The following is a 25,044-nucleotide window of genomic DNA, read 5'->3' as shown; positions in this document are numbered from 1 at the left end:
CTTTAACTATCTAATTTTGGCAGTTCCTGGAGAACCCCTTTAAAAGGGGGCTAAATGGATAAATTGCAAAGTGCTTAAAAAAATGCTTAATTAAAGTGCTTAATTAAAAATTTTCTCTGATCTCAAGAACATAAGGATTTTTAATTATATTGTGTGCAGCTTATTGCCTAGATTACCCCTCTCAGAGGTGACCTATTTCTTTAAGCAAACAGGCTGTTTGTAGAATCTGGCCGGATCAAGCCTCGGTCCCCCTGCGCTCTTTTGATTTTGCAAAGGCAAAGCTGACACTGCATGCAATATTGGAAAGCACGCTGTTCGAAACAGTGGCACAACTATGCTGATGGCCTGAACTGTCAATCTGCAGGAGCACACTGCTCCCCGGCAAACAGGAAGTCGGGAGGCAGAGGAGCGGCGTGCTCTGGAAGAAACAAGATGATGCAATCCCTTAAAAATGTGCATGGAAAAGGAGTCCGTCAGCTGCATCACTGATAAAAACAGACATATAGGGTGTTATTTTTGTATGGTACATTTATTTCCTGCCGCCACCACACTGCCGTAGGGACTTACAAGGGTAAATAACATTAAATGAACATTCGCTCAAAGGATGGAAGTGCAGCTCTCTAAAGCCAAGAGATATAATAATGTTTTAATGTATTCAGTTGATGGATATTCTGGTGTTAAATGCGTAGTAATTGTTCAGAATTCACACAGAGAAGGTGAAAGGTTACAAGCAGAAAAGACAAATTATCGAGGTATCGGCGTCAGTCCTCATCTGTCTCTGGCTCATTAACGAAGGAAAACTCAACGGCCACAGCAAAGTTTGCCACAAATGACATGAACTCCTTGAAGTCGACCGTACCCGTGCGTCTGCTTTCCAAGTTGCTGAGGATTTCTTTGAAGTGGTTATTCCCTTCTAAACACTGCAAAAAAAGAAGGAAGAATAAATGTGATAAAACAATAAGTCACAATAATGAGGAGTTATAATTCGAGCGGGTGCAAATCCATTCTCGCGGCCCATTCCATCGGGCCTCACAGTGGCCTGCGTCCGCCGAATTGGGAGAGGGAGTACTGCCTCTTACATGGCAGCTTCTGTGGCTCTTCTTTGATTAACCAGCATGGCGTGACATTACAGGTGCGTTGTGCCGCAACACCGGCGTTGCACCAGACTGGCTAAACAAAAGAAGAGCCGAGGACGCTGTCATATAAGAGATGGATGGGCGAATAAATTTGTACTATCTCTTACAATATCAACAAACTTTGCATAAATGAACAGTACAAGTCAATATAAGAAACTTTGTGATATATCTCATCAGAGAAATATACTTCTTTGTCTACTTATGAGCCACTTCTCTTACCCCTAGCTCCAGAACTTATCATTCACTTAGAAATACAGATAAAATCCAACAGCCCACTTAGGGATCAAATTACAACTGTCTATTGAAAAAAAACAGAGAGAGAGGAAACTGGAAGAAAGAAACGCAAAAAACTTTGCTTTCTTGTGTTATCTCTCACAGCAGAGCTGGATTCAAAGCTACACTGCTCAGTACTGATATACAATATCCTCAATGCTGCTGCTTCTTTTGATCATGTGCTACTCATATCTGTGTGACCATCTGAAGAAAGAACCTGGAAGCTATATAACCATTAAAATAACAGAATTTTATTGAAGACATACGTAAATACAAAATAAATGAACTAAAATTAAAAATGGAGGTGAAGCATATGCAAAAAAGAACCACCACGAGGTAATGTAATACAAAGATGTTTAGATAGACAAAGAGTTAATAAACAAGTGTTCTATACAAAAATGCGCAAAAAACAATGTTAATTAAGTCCAAAAGAAATGGTACTTCCCTTTATAAAGATAGTGAGGGGTATTATACGCATAAATACATATACTCAAGCGTATTAATAATAATAAGCAGACCCTAAAAAAACAAACATGTTTTAATATATAAAGGCTACAATGGATATACTATGAACGGGAATATTCCTCAAAAAGTATATGCTAGAAACCATCTAAACATCTTTGTATTACATTACCTCGTGGTGGTTCTTTTTTGCATATGCTTCACCTCCATTTTTAATTTTAGTTCATTTATTTTGTATTTATGTATGTCTTCAATAAAATTCTGTTATTTTAATGGTTATATAGCTTCCAGGTTCTTTCTTCAGATGGTTATATTGATTTGAAGCTTCGCCATTTATCTAGGCAGGTTTTTTTTCCGTTTTTTGATGCATCATATCTGTGTGTGCTGTGTATGGGAGACATCATAGCAACTTGTCTCAACCCACCAGCTCAGAGACAACTGAAAATTAGTGAAAGAGGCTACAGGGGGTAAAACTGCTGAAAAATACAGGATGCAAGTCATATAATGGTCATATATAGTGTGGACACGCATTCTAAAGTCACCTGCAACACAAACTACCCTATAACTTGGTATATCATTATAACAGAGCATAAAAATATATATAATAGTATAAATACATGCAATGCATGCAAAAGTATTCGTTTTTTGTTCCAAGGGATTAAATAGTTTTGCAAGGCACTACATTTAGCTCACATGTTTTATATACAGTACCTATACTGAATGTACTACTATAACTACTAATAATGTGCACTGTATAAACAAATGACTTTTATATTATTTTTTGGACTTCACTTTGATCACTTTTTATGTTATTGTGCTTTTTATTTATTTTTTACATTTTTTTATAATTTTATTAAATCTTATGTTATAAATTATTTATTCATTGATTACTTTATACAGTATACCATCACATTCATTGCACGGCAAATATTTGCAAATACAGACATTAATAATTAGTATACAATATTATTAAATGGGCCAGAGTTGATTAATGTTATTTTCATCATTAATATACAATGACCTCAGATGAATGATTAACAGAATTATTGAACTTGTCAAGCACTGATTTAATATAACTACACCCCCCCAGTCCCTGGTTATTTATTTTATAGAGCAATAAATGAGTTTGTTTGTAGTATAGATTAATGTTACAGCCTCTTTATATAAAAAATATATGGGAAACACTATAGATAAATGACTGCTTTATTAACTAGATAGAAAAACACATTTATATGTCAAGGGATATATAGTTATCTAGGATTTGAGTCACTATTTTAAGGGAAATAAAACAAGTCATATAACATCTGCCAGGATCTTTTTTTACAGAAAGCCTGTGAGTCTTCTTTCCACGTAAAGGAAACTTTTGAGTCTTGGGCCCTCATCACACAAAGCAAACCTATGGATTCGTCTTCCCAACTGCCATTGAATGAACAAGCTTGTGAGCTTTGCTTCTTTACCCACAAAAAAAAAGAGCCTGTGAGTCCTCCTTTCCCACCCACATATAAAGATCTTGGAAGTCTTGTTTTTTAACCCACAGAAAAGAACCTCGGAGTACTCCTTCTCCACCCACATACAAAGTTGATGTGAGTCATCCTTCCCCACCCACATATAAAGAGCTTGGGAGTCTTGCTTTCTTATCCACAAAAAAAGAGCCTGGGAGAACTCCTTCTCCATCCACATACAAAGTCGATGTCAGTCATTCTTCCCCACCCACAAAGAGCCTGCAATCCCTCCTTCTCTACCCACATGCAAAGAGCCTGTGAGTCCTTTTTCTCCACCCACATTCAAAGAGCATGTGAGTCCTACTTCCGTGCCCACATTCACAGAGCGCATGAGTCCTCCTTTCCCACCCATATACCAAGGGCCTCTGAGTGATTTTTCCCCACCCACATACCAGGAGACTGTGAGTCCTCCTTCCCAACCCACCTACAAAGGGCCTGTGAGACCTACTTCCCCATCCACATGCAAGAGCACATGAGTCCTCCTTTCCCACCCATATACAAAGAACCAGTGAGTCCTCCTTCCCCACTCAGGAACAAAGAGCCTATGGGCTCTCCTTCCCCACCCACATACAACAAACATGTGAGTCATCCTTCCCCACGTATATACAAAGAGCCTGTCAGTCCTACTTCCCCACCCATATACAAGAGCCTGTGAGCTCTCCTTCCCCACCCACATACAACAAACATGTGAGTCATCCTTCCCCACCACATACAAGAAGCCTGTGAGTCCTACTTCCACATCCACAGAGCCCATGAGTCCTCCTTTCCCACCCATATACAAAGGGCCTCTGAGTGATTTTTCCCCACCCACATACCAGGAGACTGTGAGTCCTCCTTCCCAACCCACCTACAAAGAGCCTGTGAGTCCTACTTCCCCATCCACATACAAGAGCACGTGAGTCCTCCTTTCCCACCCATATACAAAGAACCAGTGAGTCCTCCTTCCCCACTCACGAACAAAGAGCCTATGAGCTCTCCTTCCCCACCCACATACAACAAACATGTGAGTCATCCTTCCCCACCACATACAAGAAGCCTGTGAGTCCTACTTCCGCATCCACATTCACAGAGCCCATGAGTCCTCCTTTCCCACCCATATACAAAGGGCCGCTGAGTGATTTTTCCCCACCCACATACCAGGAGACTGTGAGTCCTCCTTCCCAACCCACCTACAAAGAGCCTGTGAGTCCTACTTCCCCATCCACATACAAGAGCACGTGAGTCCTCCTTTCCCACCCATATACAAAGAACCAGTGAGTCCTCCTTCCCCACTCACGAACAAAGAGCCTGTGAGCTCTCCTTCCCCACCACATACAACAAACGTGAGTCATCCTTCCCCACCACATACAAAAGAGCCTGTGAGTCCTACTTCCCCACCCATATACAAGAGCCTGTGCGATCTCCTTCCCCACCCACATACAAGGAACATGTGAGTCATCCTTCCCCACCCACATACAGTGAATAAGCCCTGATTCTCCACCCACAAACTGAGAGCCAGTGATTCCTCCCTCCCCACCCACATGCAAAGAGTCTATGAATCCTGCTTCCCACATTTACCACGTTGGGTACCTCAATGGGCGAGATCTTTAATACTTTCGAACAATAACTGAACATTTCTCTGATTGGTTTAGTATTATTAGGGCCACATTAGGGTTGATGGTGGGTCCACATCCTGACTCTTGGACTCATGCCCCACCTGACTCACTATCACCGTCATAAATAGTGAGATGTGGCCCTGCATACATGTCGCCATCTCTACAAATGTATGGGCATTTGAAGACAGAGGATTCCAAAGATAAAGCCACATGAAAGCGTCACCACTTCTTCCTGTACGGATGTGATTCCCAGTGCCCATCAGTTGATCCCAGCGTACAAATAGAAATATTGGGTCAGCGCCACTCTTGGTGAGGTCATAAATGAGCAAGTTTAGTGTTTGTATCTGGAAATGCCGAAGAAGGAAAGTCATGTCATGTGTATGAGATTGATGTATAATCTTACAGGGTGGAGGGTTGGCATCTCTTTCCTTAAAAGTTGCCTGAGCTCCTTTGTTTCCAGGCCGAACAAGTCACCTCCTTTACCTGCGTACTTGTAAAATACCTTAATCAAGGCAACGATTGCTTTCTCAGATCGAGTCTTAGCGCCAAACTTTGGTGGTCTGCAAGACAAAAAGGAGGTAGACATGAAGTATCTGGGGACAAAAGTGGTTACGTTTATATATTTTATGTTTAATAACTGTAATGGCTTCATAGTTATCTACTGGACATCTATCCATTATCTATCTTCTATATTTTATATATTTATATACATATCTATATTTTACCTAGCATTTTATTGACTTATCTATCTAGCAATATTCCTCTCTCATATCTACTATTCCATTTATTTTCCTTCCTTCCTCCCTTCCTCTTTCCTTCCATTCTTCCAGTCACCATCCCTTCCCTCCTTCCTTCCATTCCTTTCTTCCGTAAGGAGATGGACAAATGAGAGATTTCCACAGTTAATGCATGAAAGAATACCTGCAAGCAAGCGCCGCAACCTACTGGCAAAAGATTGTAGGGCAAGAGAATGTGGAAAGAATTGCATCAGCAGGAACTGTATAATGAAGAATATGGTTTCAAGAGGGGAAGAGATTGGAGGAGACACCAGGTCAGGTCATAGCTGTGTCGCAGTTAGTAATTATAAAAGGCCCAAAAGGGCAGTGAAGAATGTAGTCGACGCCTGTATCCTGTAGCAGTATGGACATGTGCTGCAGCAGAGTTGGCTTATAGCCGCTATTATGAGTGTCCGTACCCAAGTGAAGAATCGAGTGACCAGATCCGAGCGAGGAATCGAGTGACCGAGACCGGAGCTGAGTAAGCGGAGTTTAGAATTGAGTGAATGAGACCAGAGCCACAAGAAGCCAGCAGACTGCGATAGACGATCTATCTATCTATCTATCTATCTATCTATCTATCTATCTATCTATCTATCTATCCGCATATTTCCCAACAGTCCTGATTTTATCAAGACAGTCCTATTTCAGCATCCGGATGGGTCTTCCTGGTGTTTTTGAATACCTATTTTTTCTATATATCAGAATACAAGTGCTATAGTCTATAGCAGGATGGGGTTGGCATTGAAATCTGTCCCCTCAAATGGCCATGTGCCTTCTAAGTTCTTCGTATTGCTTGGGAAAATAATTTTTCGTTTGTTCAGCTCATGTTTTTCCCCAGTACACATATTCCCATGGCTGACACAACTTACATGTTCATGGTCTAGCGCTGCTTTTAACAATATAAGGGTGGAAAATTTTGACTGCGCTGTTATATTAATTAGGTGTGCTTGTAAGAGGTAAAAATGGAGCTTTGCTGTGCAGCGCTACATCATCCATATATGACTGCTGACCAGAGACCCTACATGTTGTCACAGTACCCTCAAATACTATTAGTTATCATCAATCGTAAAGACGTAGGCAGGAATGTATTATTTTTATTATTATTATTATTATTATTATTATTATTATTATTATTAATATTGTATCACTATATCCTGGCTACATTTATTGGTTTCTCACTATTATAATAAAGGATAATTTCCTTTTTTTTATTTTTTTTATTTAGCTTTTTACAGAATTTAACTGTTAATGTAAAAAAAATAATTCCTTTGGTCATAAAATAGTTAATGGTATAAACTATTCAATCAGATCTGACGCTCACATCTGGAACACTTCTCCCTCTTGTGACTCCATAAAAACTCTAATTGTAAGAACAATCTGTTGTAACTTGTCAGTGCTGATCATTATAATCCACATTAACCTGGTGACCGGTAATTACTGCATTATCGGACATGGGACGGCTCCTGAGACTACACCTTGCAGGAAACTGTATAATGCTTTATACTGCTGTAATGAGGACATACTCAATATTATGGCTACAATAGCCAGGCATCCCTCGGCTCTTCAGACCCAAATATGGGTGCACCAGGAGTCTACAGAGCCAAAACTCCAGCGGGTGATGAAGGATCAGGCTCCCTCCCTACAGATAGTTTCACTATTTATTTGCCCTGTTTAATAGATAAGAGGGGCAATAACTAAGTAACTACCAGGGCCTATATATACATTGCTGGAGGTCATTCACAAGTTGCAAGGCTTGTCTGTACAAGTATTAAGTAAGTGGTATCCAGCGAAATTATATAAATCTGTTCCTCCTCCCTGCTGCTGAATCTCGACCCACCTAGCCTGATTGTCAGCTCCCCACTGTTCCTCCTTCCTGCTGCTGAATCTTCACCCACCTAGCCTGATTGTCAGCTCCCCACTGTTCCTCCTTCCTGCTGCTGAATCTCCACCTACCTACCCTGATTGACAGCATCTCACTGTCCCTCCTCCCTGCTGCATCTTCACCCACCTAGCCTGATTGACAGCATCTCACTGTCCCTCCTCCCTGCTGCATCTTCACCCACCTAGCCTGATTGACAGCATCTCACTGTCCCTCCTCCCTGCTGCTGCTAAATCTCCACCCAGCTAACCTGTTTAACAGCTTCTCGCTGTCCCTCCTCCCTGCTGCTGAATCTCCACCCACCTAGCTTGATTGACAGCTCCTCACTGTACCTCCTAACTGCTGCTGAATCTTCACCCACCTAGCCTCATTGACAGCTCCTCACTGTCCCTTCTCCCTGCTGCTGAATCTCCAACCACCTAGCCTGAGTGACAGATCCTCACTGTACCTCCTAACTGCTGCTGAATCTCCAATCACCCAGCCTGTTTAACAGCTTCTCACTGTCCCTCCTCCCTGCTGCTGAATATCCACCCACCTAGCTTGATTGACAGCTCCTCACTGTACCTCGTAACTGCTGAGATCTCACACTGCTCAGTACAAGTTACAGCTCTCAGGCAAGCTTACATCCTAACTGCTGCTGAATCTTCACCCACCTAGCCTCATTGACAGGTCCTCTCTGTCCCTCCTCCCCGCTGCTGAATCTCCAACCACCTAGCCTGTTTCACTACTCCTCACTGTCCCTCCTCCCTGCTGTTGAATCTCGATCCACCTAGCCTGATTGACAGCTCCTCACTGTCCCTCCTCCCTGCTGAGATCTCACACTGCTCAGTACAAGTTACAGCTCTCGGGCAAGCTTAATGGCAGGAGATTGAATAAACTTGAGCTCATAAGGTCTGTTACTCTTTATCTGGATTTATAAGATATCAGGAATATGGATCAGTTCTTCTGACAGGAATTTCCAAAGTAAGCATACCAGCCTCATCACATCTTAGAGAGCTATATAATAATGTTTTTGCAGTTTATGTTATGAAATCTGATGTCAGATCTGCTTGAAAGGGAACCTATCACGTTGGAAAATGCTATTTACATGCAGATAAAGGACTAATCTGCAGGTGAATAGCATTACGATACTTCCATGCTGCCTTACTGAACCACTTACTATGTGAATATTAACTTATTTCTGACTGGGAGCTGCCGGCTTTCAGTCGTGGAGTGGTGCATGTCTTAGCTACAGTCACCGCTCACTAACTCTGGGACTTTGATTAACAGCTCACTGTGCACAGATGGGCTGCAGAATTAGCTGCAAATCAAAGTGCTAGAGCATGCTACCAACTGCTGCTCACAGTGGCTCCTGGGAGGAAATAAAATAATTTCTCATGGTAGCTGCACTTTCAGTAAGGTGACTGTCAAGGGAACGCAGCCGGGGGGTAACGCAAATCCCACCACTATTACCACTTTGTCACAGCGAATGCAACTCTGCTGCCTCCAAATTGTCAGGACAATTACGCAAATGGTTGACGAGTGATGGACGTCACGGAATTCACAGTGAGCGTATAGTATATACACCTCCAATTCCAACGCATGTAATATATGTACAGTATATACACCCTGTAGGGCCACTGCAAGCTCCGCAATAACAAAAAAAGGAACCACTACTAGCTGCCACCACCAATCGCTTCTACAGGCTGATTGGGCACCCTTTACAGGCAGCGTATGGCTTCAGGAGTGCGGTTTACAGAGCAAGAGGAACAGAGCTATTAAACTTCATATATTTAATCCAGAAAGATAGGCAGACAATACCAAATATACAAATACATGAAATAAAAAGGAATAATGAAAGAAAACTACTAAACCTGGTCACGGAAATGGCTCAGAGCTTAGCGGAGGGAAGTGCTCCAATTAGGAAAATGGACACTCACACAGCGAACTATGGTATGTCTTCCCAGAATGAACAATGATCCAAACCCATATTCTGTTTTTTATCAGCTATAAGTTATGCCCAGATACCTCCCCTTGATGACCTCATCAGGGTGCTGTTTGTGGAAGCCATTCAGAATTTTATGAGATCCCCAACTTAAGGGATACTGTATCTTCGCCCCTGGAGATCCCAGGCGGTATATATCTTCATCATATTTCTTAACATAATTTTAACTTTACATACAGATGAAACATGACCTGTGCAGCCTCATGTATCGTTGTTAAGTTGGAGGGGTTCTAGTGGAATTACGACGATGTGAGTGAATGTGTTCTGTTCGTCCCGTCGCAACGATGCTAAAAACCTATATCCCATGAATATCAGATTGATACAAACCCCAATGTTCATATTCTTGTGCAGATTCTATCTTGAGAAGAAGTTCCCTCTATGGAACAAAGGAAGCCTCTGCACTCCTCCACTTATACATAAACAAATCTCAATTTTGCTGTCTTTTTCCCCAGCAGATATCCTATTTTAATCACCTGTCCACAGCAGGCGGTCTCTGCTTCAAAAGGAATAACATGATAGATCTTGACCCTCATTTCCCTTACTATAATTAGTTTTTGACCTTCTCTAGCTACAATTATTCCCAGATGTTTATTTTGAGGTGTGGGGGGTGATATGTCCTCTTTCAGGAGATGTCTGTAGGGATTTTAAATTTGACAATGACCAGTAATGCCATTTTGCACATTAACCCTAGATCTGCAGGTAAAAAGAGATTTCTAAGGTGACCGGTTCCCTTTAACAATTTATTTTTAATCCTTTAAAGTTGAATATGATTGCAGTCGTAGCTTTCTAGAAAAGAACACAAAGGCCGGTGTCTGGGGCGGAAATATTTAATGACATATTATAAATTGTCCACATATGACAGATGCACAACTCCTGGGCACAGAACTGTGAAATCTAAGGTAACCTATGGCAAAAGCTGATGTATAACATTTAATGGCTCCAAGACCGGTTGCTTACAGTGGAAACATATTTATCATGACAAGTGAATTATTTAGTGAGCAGAAACTTTACTGAAATGAGTCCAAAGACTGAAAATGACTTTTATGACTAATAGGGAGCAACATTCTATCACATGCGATCACAGCGGAGAATGTGACTTTCAGGGGCTAAAATGTCACCGTGGCCCCTACATTGCTCAGGATATCATTCTAACTCTTAACTAAAGATTTAACTCATGCCAAAACCTTAAAGGGGTCCTGTAATTTAATGTATTGTAAAAAAATAAAACGTATCCTTTATCACAGATGCCAAACATTACCCACACATCAGACTTCACGATATTTCCATGTGTGTACTTACTTGGAGAGCACTAGAGAAGAAGCTAGAACTGTACATCCAGCTCAAAATTATGGCTCCTATAATAAGTTATATCATGTTGCTGTAAATAATTGGTTTATAAAAAGTGACAAGTTAAACTTATAACAGCGGGGTTTAAGACAAAACGCCTTTCACCCGACCAATTATCCAACCTGAGCTTAACCCCCCAAATCTGGTACTTTTTATTTTTTTAAACTCAGGAAAGGTTTTAGTGATGAAAGAAGGGATCGTAAGGATTGAGCACCAATGGGAAAATGGGAAAACAAAACTTTTACTGTGGAATTAAAAACATGGCGAGAAAAAGCAAAAAAGAAAAAAAAAAAGATGAAGGATCCATAAGCTTCTGCAAATAAAGGTTGCTAAGCCGAAACGCGCAGGCTTATGGATCATTGATCTTTTTTCTGTTTAGCTTTTTTGCTTTTCCTCACCATGTTTTAATTGCACAGTAAAAGTTATTTTTTCACATTTTCCCATTGGTGCCGGAACTTTCATGGACCTTTTCCTATTGGTGCCGGAACTCTCATGGACCCTTCTTCCATTTCTGACCTGGATACCAGCCTGGTGTGGTACCTACACTCCTTACACCTCACCGTGACCAAACAAGGTCTAACAGGGTCCTTATGTGAGTACAAGTGGCTTCCACACTGAATTGTCCTCCTTGGATGGTGAGATGATCACCGTTTTTTCCCTTCCTTCAGGTTTTGGTGACTTCACGATATTCTCATATACCGTATGTACTGACTTGGAGAGCACTAGAGAAGAAGCTATACAGAACAGAAACAGCACAACAAAAATAATATTGCTCTACTAATTGATTAATGGAAACTGCAAACTAACAGATTCAATATAAGTAGAATATTTTAAAACAATGATTTGCGGTTTGTGATTTGGCATGACAGATGGAGCACTAAATAAATTTTCAAATCTATCATTTTGGAGTGTAACTGTCACCCTGCAGCTCCGTAGGTAAGTGCAGACTCTACTAGATAGCAGCATAGTGGAGAGAGGGCTGAAATCCTGCTCAGAGCAGACCAGCAGAACTGCAGCGAGGCTACCACCAGGTGGCAGCAGAATGGTCAGACAAGCCAGGTTGATACCAGAGAGTAGCGTAGTACCAAGGGAAAGTCCAAACACAAAGTCAGAGGAGCACCGAAAGGTCAGTACCAGTCCGTAGCAGAAGTATCAGAAGGAAGAGACAGAAGCAGGTCAGAGCCAAAGCAGAGTCGAGTACCAGGGAATCCAAACACACAGGGACAAGCAGAGTCGGGGCGGGAAGAGAGGAATGAACAGACACGGACAAAGTCAGCTAAATGCAGCAGGACAAATCAGGGTTTCACCAGAGCCAGCTACACACGCCGTAGGCAGGAAATATAACTGACACTGTCTGCAGGATGCAGCGCAGTTAAATAGCAGACCCGACACCGGAACGAGGCAGAGAAAGTTAACCCCTGACATGACCAGACTGGGAAAGGAGAGACAAGACCCAAAACCTGGTCTGGATCATGACAGTAACAGGCCTGGGCTACAATTCCTTTTGAGAGTAGGATTGATGACATATGGTAACTGCTGTCAGGGGACAGTTGGGATGGCCCCGTAAGTACAAAATTGTTAGCCAATCCCTTAAATTTTGCAGTTTCAGCCAACTTTGACCCAATGTTTATGACCCGCACATTAGTAAGCTACGTTGAAAGATCTTTTTTTGAAAAAAATTTCGTACATCATGGATTCTATTAGGTTTTGGCTCTAAACTTGGAAAAGATTTACGCAGGTAAGAGTTTTGCGGCTGATAACATGATGACATTCTGATGGCCTCCTACCAAAGTCACTCACTACATATAATAGACCCAATAGGTGCGGTCATAAATAAAGATAAGCAGATGGATTTAACATGCATCAAATTTGTGTTGAAATGTAGAAAATGTATAGGATCCGTCCAATTCCAAAAATTTGCCAAAAGATGCCCACCGACTATTTCCAAAAAGCAGAAGATTTTAGGAGCCAGAGAAGACTCACGCGGCCTCATGAGCAACCGCATGGGCTTCACCATACTGTCCTTCAGCTATCACATCACATGGCATAGCGCAGCCAATTAGGGGAATTATGATAGTCTGCACAAAAGCAGAGGCAGGGAATTCAGCAGCTGCATTGTAGTGAATCTGGACAGTGTGACAACGTCAGTGTCACAGCTTTGTCAGATAGGTAGAAAGTTGTAAAACAACAGTAGATTAATTCAAAATTCACAAATAAAGTTCACTTCTAGTCACCAGTAGTTATTCTGTAAAGCACAGAGGTACAACCATGAAGCAGACAAGAGAACCCGGCAGGTCTCCTGCTCTTATTATTAGACCTGTGGAAAACTTGTGGGAGGAATAATTCTAGTAGTGGCTACATAATAAGCAGAGCTCGGCTTTACTGCCAGGCTATTCTTCTCTGAGCTCCTTGGTATCCTGGGAAATTTATTGACTCAGAATACAATGTGCATCCTCTCACTGATATATGGTGACATACTGTAAGTGGAAAGGTAATTATTATACCCAGTGACATATCTATCTATCTATCTATCTATCTATCTATCTATCTATCTATCTATCTATCTATTATCTATCTATCTATTATCTATCATCTATCTATCATCTATGTATTATCTATCTATCATCTATCTATTATCTATGTATTATCTATCTATTATCTATCTATCTATCTATCTATCTATCTATCTATCTATCTATCTATCTTTCTATCTATCTATCTATCTATCTATCTATCTATCTATTTATCTATCTATTATCTATCTATCTATCTATCTATCTATCTATCTATCTATCTATCTATCTATTATCTATCTATTTATTATTTATCTATCATCTATCTACTATCTATCTATCTATCTATTTATTATATCTGTTATCTATATATCTATTATCTATCTATCTATCTATCTATCTATCTATCTATCTATCTATATATCTATTATCTATCTATTATCTATCTATCTATTTATCTATCTATCTATCTATCTATCTTTCTATCTATCTATCTATTTATCTATCTATTATCTATCTATCTATCTATCTATCTATCTATCTATCTATCTATCTATTTATTATTTATCTATCATCTATCTATCTATCTATTTATTATCTATCTGTTATCTATATATCTATTATCTATCTATCTATCTATTATCTATCTATCTATCTATCTATCTATCTATCTATCATCTATCTATCTATCTATCTATCTATCTATTTATCTATCTATCTATTATCTGTCTATCTATAATCTATCTATCTATTTATCTATCTATTATCTATCTATCTATCTTTCCACTATCTATCTATCTATCTATCTATCTATCTATCTATCTATCTATCTATCTATCGATCTATCTATCCATCGTATCATTGGTCCATCTCTGTGTTTTCACTATTTATATTTTACCTTTTATATTTTAATACATTTTGAATGTACATGGTCTGTAGTTCAGTGGTGACTTCTGTAATAAATTCTATGAATTCCATGAAGTCAACCTCTCCATCTCCATCCAAATCCAGCATCCTCATAGCATCGTCCTGAAAGACAGAATACGGCATCTTAGCAGTCACATGATAAGGAACATATGAAGAATTCATGATCTGTACTCACAGCAGTATCAGATAAACAATAAGATTGTCACGCCTTGCTCCATAAAAGCTTTATTTCAGGGACTAAACGTCTGCTGTTTGTCAAGATTTGGGACTATTATCTTAAGCGCATTCACACCATGATTACATTGTACATCGGCGGTGTACTGGGAGGATTTCCATATTTGCACTATTCCTCCAACTGATGCCTTCAATGTATGTCAATGTAAAATATAGAATCCTGTTGTTTAGAGATGACATTGCGAATTCCATTAGAGAATGTAATGGGCATGTTGTGTGATCACCTACTGTGAATAGTGGATCCTGTGTTATCTACTGTATATAGAGGTGTTATCAGTCATTGTACAGGAGGAGGAGGTGAGCTGTGACATCATTATTTTGAATGGTTCATACTGTGTTATCTACTATATATATAGAGGTTGTGACAACACAGCATTTAATCTTAACTATTCAGAAGTCTATTTTCAGTAAGCCAGGAAGTATAGATTGTTATCTTTATGTTGACTCTTCTTGTAGATTGACTCTTATATCATCTCCTACAGTTTATTGTAGTGTTATCTTTGAAAAACAAGGATGTAAGGTCACTGAACAGTGATGTTTGCTGATATGTTGATTACATATTATACCAGGTCATGTAGTTTGTTGACTTGCAAACATTGAAGGATAAACTATAAATATTCAAACAATGCGGGTTAACCTCATCACCCCTAACCATTGACTTGTGAATCATGGCTTGAAGGACAGTTGTGAACAATATAAGGAGCATTTGTCTCTGTTCCAAGTGACTCTACAGGATGTCAGCTTAGGGGACCATGGCCCCAGCTGGAAGAACACAGATCTGCTCTATTGACCATTGATGAACCCTCAGAGACATCTTGAAGAATCCAGGTAGGGACAATCAAATCACCTGGCCACATACCTCACTGCTTTCACTGAGCTTCGTAAGCTTGATGTTACCTCCTCTCTGTGGGTGCTCACCAAAATTGGGGTGCCACTGGTGGGGGTAGTTGGCCCTGCAAGCAGCTCTAATCCCGGCAAGTCAGTGGAAGGTTGACACTGTCATTTGCACCATCTGGGACTGTTCTACATGTTGTTGCTTGCTGATGGTTCAATAAATTATTACCACACTGTTTTACCCTCACCCTGTGTTGTCTGAATGGTATTATACCCACAGTAAAAGAAGAGCGGGCGTTCAATGGGAGGATCCCTATTCCATGTGGTCTCGAACCAGCTGACTGGAGCACCCACTGACCCCCTTGTTCCATAGAGGTATTATAAGTCATTCTACAGGAGGAGGAGGTGAGTTGTGATATCACCTATTGTGAATGGTGGATCCGGTGTTATCTTCTGTATATAAATTGTGGGTAAACAACTTTGTTTTAAGCATATGATGCTCATTCAAACTCACTTGTTGCAAGTAATAGGTGTGGGCAATATGAAAATCACACCTCAAACCAGAAAAAAGGGGAGAAGATGACTCAATCTTTGTATTGTGTGTCTGTGTGTGCCACACTAAGCATGGAGAACAGAAAGAGAAGAAGAGAACTGTGTGAGGCCTTAAGAACCAATATTGTTGAACTGTATCAAAAATGTCAAGGTTACAAGTCCATCTCCAGAGATCTTGATGTTCCCTTGTCCATGGTGTGTAACATAATCAAGAAGTTTACAACTCATGGCACTGTAGCTAATCTCCCTGGATAAGCACTGCAGAGAAAAAATGATGAAAGGTGGCAATGCAGGATAGCCCAGATGGTGTATAAGCAGCCCCAATCAAGTTCCAAAGAAATTGAAGCTGCCCTGCAGGCTCAGGGTGCATCAGTGTCAGTGTGGACTATCCGTCGACATTTGAATTAAATAAAACGCTTTTGAAAAAGTCCCAGGAGGATCCCACTGCTGACCCAGACACACAAAAAAACTAGACTGCAGTTTCCAAAATGTATGTAAGCCAAAATTCTTCTGTGAAAGCATCTTGTGGACAGTTGAGACCAAGATAAGGCTTTCTGGCAAAGTACATCATTCTACTGTTTACCGAAAACGGAATGAGGCCTACAAAGAAAAGAACACAGTACTTACAGTCAAATAAGGTGGAGGTTCAAAGATGTTTTGGGGTTGGGTTGTTGCCTCTGGCACTGAATGCCTTGACTGTGTGCAAGGCATCATTTAATCTAAAGATCACCAAAGGATTTTGGGTTGCAATGTGGTGCCCAGTGTCAGAAAACTGGGTTTGCTTCCTGTATCTTGGATCTTCCAACAAGACAATGACCCCAAATAAACTTCAAGAAGCCCCCAGAAATGGATGGAAACAAAGAGCTGGAGAGTTCTGAAGTGGCAGCAATAAGTCCGGATCTAAATCCCATTGAACACCGCAGGGCCGAGGGGTACCCGGTACCGGGCCTCTGAGTCTCTGCTCTGGGGTTGTCACGGTGGCTAGACCCGGTCCATGGCCCTGTCTGTCAGTGGGGGACGTCCGGTGCAATAAGTGGTGTTGTACGGTGCAGTTGTGGGGTGCAGGTCGCGGTAAATAACGAGGACACCAGGTTGCAGTCTCTTTACCTCTTTACTGAAGATCTCTGAGTCCTCAGTCCAGAATACGGCTCACCAGGCTGCGCAAGTCCGGCCGGTCCAATGACACTTCCAGAGTTCTCTTCACAGGAGGAAATCTGTGCCTTCCCCCTAGCGCTATGTGTTGTAGTCCTTCCCTGCTGCGCTTACGGAAAGTACCCCACAACTGTTGTGTCTGTTTCTTAAGTTCCCTCACAACTCGACTAGATGATGTTCTGCTAATCCTCCGTCCCTCCCTGAGGTTCGGGTAGGAACGGCACCCGTTTGACGGGTAGGCCTGGAGTTCTTCCGGGACCCTAGAGACGCCCCTCTCCCACAATTGCCTCCCAAGACTTCATAGGTGATTTAAGTTAGACAGCCCGCCTGAGACTGACTGTCCTGCCGCTGTTTGGAGTATTGCTTGAAGCTGAATGTTATTCTACTCCCTCGGCGTTCCGGCCACCGGTAGTGCGCCTCAGTAGGATGTTGCTTCGGTCTTACAGCACGACTCCTACTGGTATTTCTCCTTTGCGTGATCCCGTTTCTCACTCAGCACAATCTATCTCTCTTCTAATCCTTTCTTGGGCACCGCCGCTACCCGGAGCAGGCACGGTCCCGTTACGTTCGTTCTCGTTGCCAAGCCTCTGTCAGGATCCCACCCCTGACAGAGACCCTGCTGTATCTTCCCCTACAACACCCTCTGCCACAAGGTGTTGCCTGGTTCCAACCCAGTCAGCTTTCTGATCTAACTTCCTGCCTGACCCCCAGTTTACCCACTATGGTGGGGAGTGGCCTAATGAATAGCACCCTTAGCTCCCCCCGGAGGCCCGGCTGTGAAATGTATTGGTGTCTGTGATACCTGATCAGATGAACTCCTTCAGTGCCATCGGACGCACCATAGCTCCCCATAGTGGCGGAGCCACAGTACTGCAGCGACCAGGACTCTGGGGCGCTGCACTCCCCCCTGGTTAAACACAGTACTCCGGGACTGGGAAGAAAACAACAATACAAGTTTAGCAAAAAGACATACAATTTTGTTGAGTGCAATAACAATAAGTATACTTGAACAGGCTTCCCTTTATGGGAGGTAAGGACACTTGAACGTTACAAACATGGTTAGATAACATAGCAACATGCTATAAATAACTCTTCTTACCCAACCGGGTATTCTACTAAGTGCAAAAATTGCTGAACAATACTTTAACGTTGCCTTTAAGGACATACACTCTGTATCCACTAAAGACCTTCCTATAATCACATTATAAGGTAATTTTAACTTTTTCATTCTCCTTCTTTAAATCTGCAGGACCGCCTGTCCTATCGGCACCAGACCTACTGCCTCTCCTTTCTGTTACAGGACCGCCCCGTTCAGCCAGGGCCTACCGCCTTTTCAACTTCTATACACAGTATAGATCATAACATTACTTTCAGTTTTAGAAGCACTGAGCCATCTACGTATGGCTCCTAGGAGGACTCACTTCCTAACCCCTACGGGTTCACTTTCTGTCCTCTATAACACATTATTAACTCTTTCTTTACAATAAACTAACTTTCTATGGAGGACTCAGGGTTTACCTTCTATCCCCACTTTCTATCAACATTACCAATCATTCCCCCTTCTTTCGAGAAACATCATCATTTCTTCACAATTAACTGGTTGGATACATATAACTTTCTCATATACACATTATCATCACTTTCTTTCATCAAACATTATTGCTACCTGTCTTAAAGCAATATCACAGTTTAAGTGCAACAATTGAACATCCCCTTTAAGAAGGGACCAAGTCTCTATGAGGTAGCATTTCTTCTCAAGCTACCAGTCCTTACTCAGCAAAGGTTCCAGTGTGGTATCTTCACAAAGAGTCCTTTTTGAAGAAAAACCAGTAGGGAGCGCCTTTAAGAAGGTGCAACTATTTACAATAAGTTTGTATCATGCACTGTTCATGATTGCGGCAGTTCTTGATAACAGGAAACAAAAAGTGGAAAAACAAACCAAACAATTGGGATCCCGGGTCAACAAAGGGATCCCTTTAAAAGTTAACCCTAGACGGGTTCAGCAGCAAAACAGGAACAAACAGTTAAAGGGAAGAACTATTTACATTATCATGGTTTCGAGGTTTATTCTTGTTCTGGTGGTCTTGGTCCCTGACCTCCGACCACTGTGGCATGGATACCAGCGGCAGGCCCTGCAGGGACCACCAGGTCACCCGGTGTCTGAATTTGAAGACTGACCCTGCTGGCGAGTTCAGGAGCTACTACAAAGCGCACAGTGGAGACAGTAACGAGATCTGGCAAATCTGGATCAACCATAATTGGGGCCACAGGTGACACTCTCTCAGGCTCACATCGTTGAACATTCCGGGCACGCCATCCTTGTGCGTTCTGGTGACGGGTGTACGTCACCTGATCCCCTTCCCGTAATGGTTCGCCATCCCGATCACAGCAGGGAGTTTCCACGTCGTAACTAGCAACAAAGACGCCAGTCAATAGACCCGGTTCCTGTATAGAGCCCCATCCTTTCCTGGGGTGGAAGGCCGACACAGTTCCCCGCCTTACCACGTCCTTCCCACCATTTACAAACTTCTTGCGTTGCGTCTCCCGTTGTTCAACTTCACCTCGCTGTTTCCAGTGCTGGAGCACGCATTGATTGTACTGGTCCCAGGTAAGTATTGCGATGGTGAGACCATCCACCGGAACCCCATCCTGCTCAACCCAGGGGGTGTCCCACCGGAACATCACTCCGTCCGGGCCCACATCTATGGGCTCCCCCCACTTGGTTGGTAGTGGCGGTAATAACTTCCCCATTGCACTGGGGCCGAGGACCACTCGCTCGATTGTGAACGAAGGATTACTGTTGCGGGGAGGATCGGTCACGGGAGCAGCACCGAACGGAGAGGCAGGAGTATCTTCCGTACCTGCACCTGATGTGATTCCACCGATGTCGATCCGGTCCGCTGACAAGAACGCTGGAGTCAGCTGCTGCTCGGACCGCGGCTCTTCTAATACGGTCCCCGAACGCGGCTCCGCTCGCTGTGGTTCCTCCTCCGCTGACTCCGAGGTCGGGATTGGTGGACTCAGCTCCGCTATCTGTTCCGGGGGCTTCGGATCCTTCGGCTGCAGGGGACACGGGTCTGCCCCCGATAAACGAGGGCAAACCGGGACTGTTCCTTCCCCGTTCCGGCACTCGCTGTTCTTCATCATGATCTGCTGATCGGTGGCAATGCATGCATCGGACTCCGCCATTTCTCCGGGGCCGAGCTTCTCCATCTCCTGCTTCCCGCCGTTGCAAATCAGGGGGTTGTCCTCTGCTTGAAGGCAGGTCCTCACTTTGCAGCCAGAAGCGCAGGGGGCGGTAGCCATTTCTCGCGCCACTCTGGTAGTCTCCTCCCATGGCACGCCCTCCTTCTTCTCTGGCGTAGCAATGGCGGCGGCTTTTGGCGGGAACTTCTCTGGGTCAATGGCAATACACAGTCTCTCAATAAAGTACAGTCCAAGCACAACAAATCACAGTTCCAAGGCACACATGACCTGATTCTTCAGGCTTAAGTAGATCCTGTTCGTGACGCCAAGTTGGAGCACCCCCACACCGCCGCAGGGCCGAGGGGTACCCGGTACCGGGCCTCTGAGTCTCTGCTCTGGGGTTGTCACGGTGGCTATACCCGGTCCGTGGCCCTGTCTGTCAGTGGGGGACGTCCGGTGCAATAAGTGGTGTTGTACGGTGCAGTTGTGGGGTGCAGGTCGCGGTAAATAACGAGGACACCAGGTTGCAGTCTCTTTACCTCTTTACTGAAGATCTCTGAGTCCTCAGTCCAGAATACGGCTCACCAGGCTGCGCAAGTCCGGCCGGTCCAATGACACTTCCAGAGTTCTCTTCACAGGAGGAAATCTGTGCCTTCCCCCTAGCGCTATGTGTTGTAGTCCTTCCCTGCTGTGCTTACGGAAAGTACCCCACAACTGTTGTGTCTGTTTCTTAAGTTCCCTCACAACTCGACTAGATGATGTTCTGCTAATCCTCCGTCCCTCCCTGAGGTTCGGGTAGGAACGGCACCCGTTTGACGGGTAGGCCTGGAGTTCTTCCGGGACCCTAGAGACGCCCCTCTGCCACAATTGCCTCCCAAGACTTCATAGGTGATTTGAGTTAGACAGCCCGCCTGAGACTGACTGTCCTGCCGCTGTTTGGAGTATTGCTTGAAGCTGAATGTTATTCTACTCCCTCGGCGTTCCGGCCACCGGTAGTGCGCCTCAGTAGGATGTTGCTTCGGTCTTACAGCACGACTCCTACTGGTATTTCTCCTTTGCGTGATCCCGTTTCTCACTCAGCACAATCTATCTCTCTTCTAATCCTTTCTTGGGCACCGCCGCTACCCGGAGCAGGCACGGTCCCGTTACGTTCGTTCTCGTTGCCAAGCCTCTGTCAGGATCCCACCCCTGACAGAGACCCTACTGTATCTTCCCCTACAACACCCTCTGCCACAAGGTGTTGCCTGGTTCCAACCCAGTCAGCTTTCTGATCTAACTTCCTGCCTGACCCCCAGTTTACCCACTATGGTGGGGAGTGGCCTAATGAATAGCACCCTTAGCTCCCCCCGGAGGCCCGGCTGTGAAATGTATTGGTGTCTGTGATACCTGATCAGATGAACTCCTTCAGTGCCATCGGACGCTCCATAGCTCCCCATAGTGGCGGAGCCACAGTACTGCAACGACCAGGACTCTGGGGCGCTGCAAATAGTCCAAAATTCCAATTAAGAGGTGTAAGAAGCTTGTTGATGGTTATAGGAGGCATTTGATTGCAGTTATTTATTCCAAAGGGTGTGCAACCAAATATTAAAGCGAACCTGTCAGCAGGATTTTGCTATGTAAACTACAGGCATTGTCAGGTTGGCAGTGCTTCGGGGCGGCCTGTGAGCTGGTCTTTCATTGGTTTCTCTGGCTTAGAGCAGGAAGATAAGACTCTGCCTACAATCCCGCCCTGGAGCACGGGCAAATCATTAACTGAAAACTTCTAACACTGATTACACAAGAACTACAAGACGGATTTCTTCACCCCAGGTATCATTTTAATCAGTTTAACAGTGGTAACCTGACACTGTCTGTAGTTTACTGAGCAAATTCCTGCAGACAGGTTCGCTGACAGGTTCGCTTTAAGTTTACTTGTTTTTTTCCCTTTGCTTTTTTGTTTTATTCCAAAAAACAGAAAGAAAATAAACATGTGTATGACAAAATATGTGTAATTGCAATAATTTTCAGGGAGAAATACTTCACTTTCTGAAACAATTTCAAGGGTATTAAGATTTTCAGCCAGTATACATATATATACAGTATATAACATGTAAAAACAATTCCCCGTTTTCTAATCACATGTTCCCTTTAAAGAAATTATTCACCGAAAATGTGAACCTTTATCCCCATTACAATGGAGCGGCATATTGGATGCTTGGTCACCTTTCCATTCATTCCATGCTGTCCGCTAGTTTTTTTTATCTGGTAGCCATAGAGAATGAATGTAGTGGTGGTCGGGCATCCAATCTACCACTCTGTTTTGAAACAGGGATAAAAAAAAGCCCAGGCAGAGATAAAAGTTCCCCATTCTGCCGATCGGTGCAGTTGAACCTCAAGCGATCAACCATTTGGATACGTGACAACTAGAGTTGAGTGAATTTTTCAATATTCGGTTCAGATTAAGATCTCTGGCAAATATTGTATTTGTGATATATGACGAACACAGCCGAACGCCATTGGAGTCAATGGGAGTAGAAAAATGAATGTCAAACTTAAATTCGGGACAAATAGGCTACCGATGTGGCACGAATATGGCAAATTCGGATAAGGCGATCGTTTCTGTACATATTCGCTCAATTCTAGTGATAGCATGTACGGTAGGTAAAATAGAACCCCTTTAACTCCACTCTCCAACATAGGGTTCTGCCATACATTAGTGTGCTGGTAAACTGTGCCGTACGTTGACCAAATAACCAAAATGGCACCCTAAATATAAAAGGCTATGCTGTCACCAACCACTTCCATTGGACAATGCCAACATACAGCTCCCAAATAACTCCTAAAAGCATAAAATCATCTAAAAACTGTGCGGCACAATGTTTAAGTAATACTAAAATGCTTTTTATATTATGATTATTGATGGTCACAAGCCTAGGATGCCGGGCACCTCTAACCAACCCCTTCCGTAAGGGCAGTTTAGACCACACTGGTTTCCTAAATTTGGCAATAGATTTGCCACCTATTTCTATTGAATTCTCGAGTTATTGAATTATGAAGGTCTTCGATGCCCAAAGAGCAACACAGCTACAAGAATATAGCATATGGGCATAAATAGCAATGGAAAATTGGCAGTAGAAGGTTCTTGAACGATGGCACCAAGCGATGAGCAACTTACCCTGTAGCAGCACGGCAGTTCACTCTCCAGTAATACGGCTAATTCAGACCTGTTTAATGTTAAATTATCTCCCTCCTTGGCGGAGTATTTGTGAAAAACCCCCAGGAGGTTGTAGACTGCAGATTCCACCACGGCCATGTTTCAATCCTTGTTCATCTCACTTTTCTATCTCAGATGAAGGACTGGTCTGGTGTGATCCACGCTTCCTCCGTCAAGGGCTCCTCTTTCTCTCTTTGTTTATTACAATAAAGGAACTTTGTAAAACTCTTGATAATTAATGAATCTGACACTCCCTGCGCGTATGATGCTTGCACAGACTCGTGTAAAACATATGCCGTTCGGTTTCATGTTCCTCAAGTGGATGACGTCCTAACATGATTGTAAACCTGACCTATTTCACCTACGTGACTCAGGACATCTTTTGAGCAGGACCCTAGATTTGCATTAGTAATATTAGGATTAGATTTTTCTCTAGGTGCATTTGTAAGGTGCCTGATCGTGGTTGTCGTGGGCCGATCTGCTACTACTCTCGCACCCTACACTCTGTATTGTGCCACCTGTACAGTTTGGTGGAGGTGGGATAATGCTCTGGGCTTTTTCTCAGAGGTCTCCCTTGGCCACTTATTCCAGTGAAGGGTAATCTTTATGCTTCACCACAAGACACCGTGGACAATTGTAGCTTCTAGCTTTGTGTGACCAGTTTGGGGAAGGCCATTTTCTGTTTCTCTTGACTTTGTCCAGTGCACACGGTCCATTATTACATGCTTAGAGGAGTTTGGCGTGGAAGAACATGTCTGACCACACAGTGCTCGGACCTCAACCCCATCCAACCCCTGTGGGATGACCTAGAATGGAGATTGTGAGCCCGACCTCTCCCCAACCTCAGGGTCTGACCTCATAAATGCTCTTCTGGATGAAGGAGCAAAAATTCCAACAGACGCCTCCAAAATCTTGGAGATAGGTTTCCCTAAGAGCGGAAGCTGCTATAGCTGTATTAGGGGGACAAACTTCATATTCAAGGTGTTACCTACCTCTGAATAAGGGTACCGTCACACAGTGCCATTTTCATCGCTACGACAGCACGATTCGTGACGTTGCAGCGTCGTATGATTATCGCTCCAGCGTCGTAGACTGCGGTCACACGTTGCAATACACGGCGCTGGAGCAATAATTTCATGACGTATTTGCGATGTAGAAGCCGTTAGTTACTGTGCACACATCGTATACAACCTGTGTCACACGATGCAATCATGCCGCCACAGCGGGACACTAGACGACGAAAGAAAGTTTCAAACGATCTGCTACGACTTACGATTCTCAGCGGGGTTCCGGATCGCAGTAGCGTGTCAGACACAACGATATCGTAACTATATCGCTGGAACGTCACGAATCGTGCCGTCGTAGCGATGAAAATGGCACTGTGTGACGGTACCCTAACACCAATAAGTAAAAAGCATTCTTACCTCCTAGACTGCCGGTGCTCCTCTGCTCCGAGCACTGTGTCTTCCAGTAATCTCATGACATCAGGGCACATG

General features: G+C 43.2%; 1 protein-coding gene across 1 annotated transcript; it reads right to left on the bottom strand.

Annotated features, from left to right (window-relative positions):
- Positions 1 to 504: 504 nt before the first annotated feature.
- Positions 505 to 23,815, bottom strand: LOC143788311 (uncharacterized). Its single transcript, XM_077277873.1, has 4 exons — positions 23,510 to 23,815; positions 14,369 to 14,499; positions 5,372 to 5,528; positions 505 to 920 (listed from the first exon to the last, which is right to left on the bottom strand). Exons 1-4 carry the CDS (start codon positions 23,645 to 23,647, stop codon positions 762 to 764), a joined length of 585 nt encoding a protein of 194 aa, XP_077133988.1. The 5' UTR covers positions 23,648 to 23,815; the 3' UTR covers positions 505 to 761.
- Positions 23,816 to 25,044: the final 1,229 nt, after the last annotated feature.

Source organism: Ranitomeya variabilis, chromosome 8, assembly GCF_051348905.1.
Source record: "Ranitomeya variabilis isolate aRanVar5 chromosome 8, aRanVar5.hap1, whole genome shotgun sequence".
NCBI classification, from domain to species: Eukaryota; Metazoa; Chordata; class Amphibia; order Anura; family Dendrobatidae; genus Ranitomeya; species Ranitomeya variabilis.
The sequence above is the reverse complement of the archived record's forward strand: the minus strand, read 5'-3'. Positions and strand labels throughout refer to the sequence as shown.